Below are 4,882 nucleotides of genomic sequence, written 5' to 3' on the forward strand. Positions count from 1 at the left end.
GCCCAACCCTCCAGCTGTATCACCTCACTGCGCATGCGCACCGTGCCTCCAGCCTCAGGTTGAGCTCAATCAGTGCATGACAGTGTTGGAGGAGCAGAGCTGCGCGCGTGTCCGTCAGTCCAACAGGTCCTTACGGACACAAACACCAGCAATTAGTCGGCTCCCCTGAAGCGTCCCTCCGGCGGCAGGTGTTCTTCAGGCGGGATGTGCGGGTAGAAGAATCCGCCGGAGTCCGCCCGGTCCTCCGCAGCAGCATGGACAGGATCGGGGTCTCGTTCCTGGACCCTCTGGAGGACTATGAGCTGATCCACAGGATTGGGTGCGGCACCTACGGGGATGTGTTCAAGGTGAGTCGCTGTTTATCTTTGAAAACAGACGTGTGGACTTCCTGACATCAGGGCCAGCAGAGCTCTATGGAGGACTCTGAGGAGTTCCTCAGGGTCCTTCAGAGCTCACCTGTCTCAGGTGACGTGGCTCCACCAGGACCCAGGTCTAGTGGTATTCTGTCCCTTCACCTCTGTGAGCCCTGTGTTGGACCTGCTCCTGAAACTATGTAAAAAAAAAAAACCACAGGAGTGTTCGCTTCTGTCCATCTTAATCCATCCCTAAAAGCAAAAACCATCACTGATATAATCTGCTACAGATTATATAATCTAACACAAAGAGTGAACTCTTTCAAGTCCTATTAGTTTGCACGCTTCCTGTTCTGACAGCACACCCTGCATCCTGCAGCAGCTCTGCAACAATTCATTTCATTTTGTTACGCTTCATAGACACATCCTGAGTGAACAGCTTGTGGGCTCTAATCTGTCTGTATGCTCTGTAATCTGTATGATCTGTAATCTGTATGATCTGTAATCTGTATGATCTGTAAACTCTTGTTTTACGTTTCACTTTGGGGCCTGCCGTGTAAATAATTTTAAAGTGATTCCTGTTCGAGCTGGACTATTCTGAATACAACAACGGTCTCTCTGGCTCTCCTCTCAGTTTTCTCAGTACTTTCTACCTCCTCTTTACGTAGTATTGTCACCCTCAAAGGTACGTACAAGTATTTGTAAAGCATACAATACTATGAAGAGGGTATTGGTCTATTTTAGCAGGGAAAAGTTCTGGAAAAGTTGCGTCATTGTGTAAACCGTAAGGTCAAAACTGAATGCAGTGATTAGTGAACCTCCTCCCTCCTCTGGCTGCTCCTTCTGCAGGAGTCGTCGTGTTGAGGGGAGTCGTATGAAAAGTGTAACTTCTGCTGTGAAGCTACACATCCTCTGTTAACATCGGTCTGTGAACGTCCAGGACCGGAGGAGACCGGTTGTTGGAGGCTCTGGAGGAACCGTTGGTCTGGTGGAGTCCAGCTCTTCAACAGTCCCGGCTCGTCTTTTCAGTATTTATTTACTGGACAGGAGCAGATGTTGCTCTAAAACCTGTAGACACTTTTGCATTGATGGAGGTGGGTAAGCTGCTCATGCCAGAAGCCTCATGCGCAGAGGCGGACTGGCCATCGGGAGCGTCGGGACAATTCCCGGTGGCCTGGTTGCCGAGGAACGGGACTAAAGGCTCGGTTCGGGTCGCACGGACTTTATTATTTTAAATAAACAATTCACTTTTGCCTGGGCTCAGGTCTCACGCTGCACTGCAGCGACGGAGAAAGCCTGGCACATCCCCCGGCCGGGCCGGCCCCCTCCCTTCCTTTTCTGTGTGTCACTCACAGAGCAGAGACACACACACACACATTGCGCCCGCCCCCCTCCCCGCCCTAGGACTCGCGCTCCCGACGGTGTTGGCGCGCGGTGCGTGCATCTCAGAGCCAAAGAAGAGGAAAGGTGGAGCAGAGAGAGAGGATAAAAAAGAGAAAAGCTCTGGCCGCGGATGCTGCTAAGTGCTATAAATTAATGTTTGTTCGTAATGGAGCAGGTAAGAGAAACACTTGTGTTGAAAAAATTGAACTCTGGCACAGTTTATCAGCACAGCTTAATATCCACATGCTAGCTTCACTTTGAGGGACCTAAGTGGGCCAAAACTGACTTAATATAACAAATGTTTTTAAGTTTTTACAAAGAATATTGCAAATTTTATAATATGGGTTAGGATCTGAAAAAAGTTTAATGTTGAAATGTCTAGGAATTCAGATTTTTTTGTATCTAAAAAAGTTAAGTCAGGTCCTCTGGACAAATAAAAAAAAACTTGTTGAAACTTTTGTCTTTAATCCAAAAAACTAAGTTCAGTCTGAGGAGTTGCAACAAGCTCAGTTTCAAATAGCCTCTTCTCATAGTGGATCAACCTGTTAACATAAGGAAGACCTGCAGCCTAACAACCCCTAACAATGGTTTCTTTTCACAAAGATGGCTTCCTTTACTCCTCTCTCAAACCATAGTTCCTCTCTATCAAGGATGTGCACATCTTCATCCCTGAAAGTGACTGCTGGCCTGGAGATGAGTGTAGACCGCAGAGTCCTGGCCTGAAGATGTTGCTCTTCTGTGCTGGGCCAAAGAGCAACATCATCAGGCCAGGAGAACTCTGTGGTTTACACTCATCTGCAGGCCAGCAGTCACTTTCAGGGATGAAGATGTGCTCATCCTTGATAGAGAGAAGTGTTGGTTTGAGAGAGGAGTAAAGGAAGCCATCTTTGTGATGAGAACTCATCCATCATTAAACAGGGACAGAGGCCTCTGTGTCCAACTGTAGCCCTCTTACAATGCTGTTATTGCTGGTATCTCTCAGCCCCCTGTGAATAGCAAACAGCCTAGAGCACTAACGATCCATTGTTAGGCTGATGATGGTCCTCCTTTATCATGTTAACAGCTAGTTCTGGATGTCAGCAACAAACTGGTTGATCCACTATGAAAAGAGACTATTTGAAACTAAGTTTGTTGCAGCTTCTCAAACTGACAGTCTTTTGGATTAAAGACTAAACGTTTCAACAAGTTTTTTTTTTTTTTTAATCTGTCCAGAGGACCTGACTTAACTTTTTTAGATTTTCTACCTGGATTATTGAGGATATTTTGTGTATACCCTTCATTACTCCAATAAATTATCTGAATATTAAAATCCTTGTATTACAATATTTTATTTAAACTTTATTTTACCAGGTAAAGTTCCGTTGAGATTAAGAACTTTTTTTTTGTTATATGAATAGCCAATACATATAAATAGTCAATAAGTGAAAATGAATAGATGGGAAATTATGGATGGCTTTTTAGACGTGTGCAAACAACATGCATTCAAAGTGCGCTCAATTGAACTCAGTCTTGGTGGTTTGCGTTAATCAGGTGGTGGTGGCCTGGGATGGTATCAAAATTCCCGGCCTGGATTATTGTCCCAGTCCGCCCCTGCTCATGCACCCCCATACCATCAGAGAGGCAGGCTTTGGACCTTTGCTGATAGGCTTTATGGTCCCTCTCCTCTTTTGGTTTCTAAAGAGAATTGAAACACTTGGACCAGTCTGACCACAGAACTGATCTCCAGTTCTCTCAGTCCATCTGAAATGGTTCTGGTCCAGAGCAGACGGCAGAGGTTCCGGATGGTGTTCACATTCTTCTTCTTTGGCTGATAGAGCTTTAAGCAGCGTCTGTGGATGATCTATAGAAGTATTCCTGAGCCTAGAACAGAACCAGACCTGGTTTTAATGCAGTGGCCCCTGAGGGCCCGAACATCATGACCATCTGATGACCTTCAACCTCGACCTTTGAGCTCTGAGATTTTTACAGGTTCTTCAACTCTGATGTTTCTATAAAGTGTAGATGATGTGGTCATTTTCAGACAGATGATCTCAGAACCTCTGCCCGTCTTTACTTCGAAGTGATTCAGCCTCTGAATGTTTTTTAGACTCGGTCCTCTCACTGACCTGCTGACAATGAACCTGGTTAGTTGTCCAATGCTCCTCCAGCTGTTTATTATTCACATCACTTACTTTTACAGCCTTTTGTCCCTGATCCAACATTTTTAAGATGTGTCCGTTTTCTCCAAGTGATTTCCTGTCACACGGACAGGAACGGTGCTGTCTGTATGATGTAATGAAAATATTGTCAAACAAAACGAGTAGAAAAAATGTAGTAAACGTTTTGGAGCGTTCACTTAAGAACTCAGACATGGCACCAACACCACAGTAGCAGCTGATCCAAGGCCCAGACTTCACAGTACAGATCTAAGGTCAAGTGGGCTCAGCTGACCGTGACATCTGCACCACCTTTGTATTACAGACATATTACAGCTTGTGTGTCAGCGTTGAATGGGAGCAGTGCTGCATTCTGCACCAGACAATAGCATATTATTTCTTCCCACTTCTGCAGTTCGTGGTGGAGCTGCTGGAGTTGAGGGTGAAACCTCTGGACATGTGACTGTGTGGGCTTTCAATAGACTGACATTATACTGCTGCTATGGTCAGTTCAGAGCATCTCTGTGCTCTGAGCCACGTCATTTTGTGGTGCGGAACAACCTCATCAGTCCACATTCAAAGTGCTTTGAACTTCAACAGTTTCTAACTGAGCTACATCCGTTCAGCTTATTCAAAAATACTTTTTTGTAAGAAAATCACAACAACTAGTGGGCAAATTTTATATTGATATTTGGAAACATAAGCTTTCTATCTCGTGAAGAAAATCCCATTCAATGTAAACATGAGCTTAGATGTAACGTCTGGCAGTTATTCCAGTATATTCCTTGTTGTTCCCAGTTGCAAAGTGAAGAGGGAACTTGGAAATACACTTCGTCCACCTTGTGCGAATGATAAAATAAGTGAGACATTGACTTCCACTTTGGTGTGTGGCTGCATCTAGATCTAAGGAAGATCACTATCAACAATTGGGTTGGGTTGCCATATCAAAATCCATATATATATATATATATATATATATATATATATATATATATATATATATATATATAT

The 4,882-nt window shown here is 44.4% G+C and overlaps 1 protein-coding gene across 1 annotated transcript in view; it reads left to right on the top strand.

The window, feature by feature from the left end:
• Nucleotides 1-254: 254 nt before the first annotated feature.
• map4k2 (mitogen-activated protein kinase kinase kinase kinase 2) overlaps nucleotides 255-4,882 on the top strand; it is a 69,397-nt gene continuing 64,769 nt past the window's right edge. Inside the window, exon 1 of the mRNA XM_037681701.1 lies at nucleotides 255-347. Within this exon, the coding sequence (XP_037537629.1) occupies nucleotides 255-347 (93 nt within the window). The remainder of the gene's footprint in view (nucleotides 348-4,882) is intronic.

The sequence above is a fragment of the Nematolebias whitei genome, chromosome 1, assembly GCF_014905685.2.
Source record: "Nematolebias whitei isolate Nwh7 chromosome 1, NemWhi1, whole genome shotgun sequence".
In the NCBI taxonomy this organism is placed as follows: domain Eukaryota; kingdom Metazoa; phylum Chordata; class Actinopteri; order Cyprinodontiformes; family Rivulidae; genus Nematolebias; species Nematolebias whitei.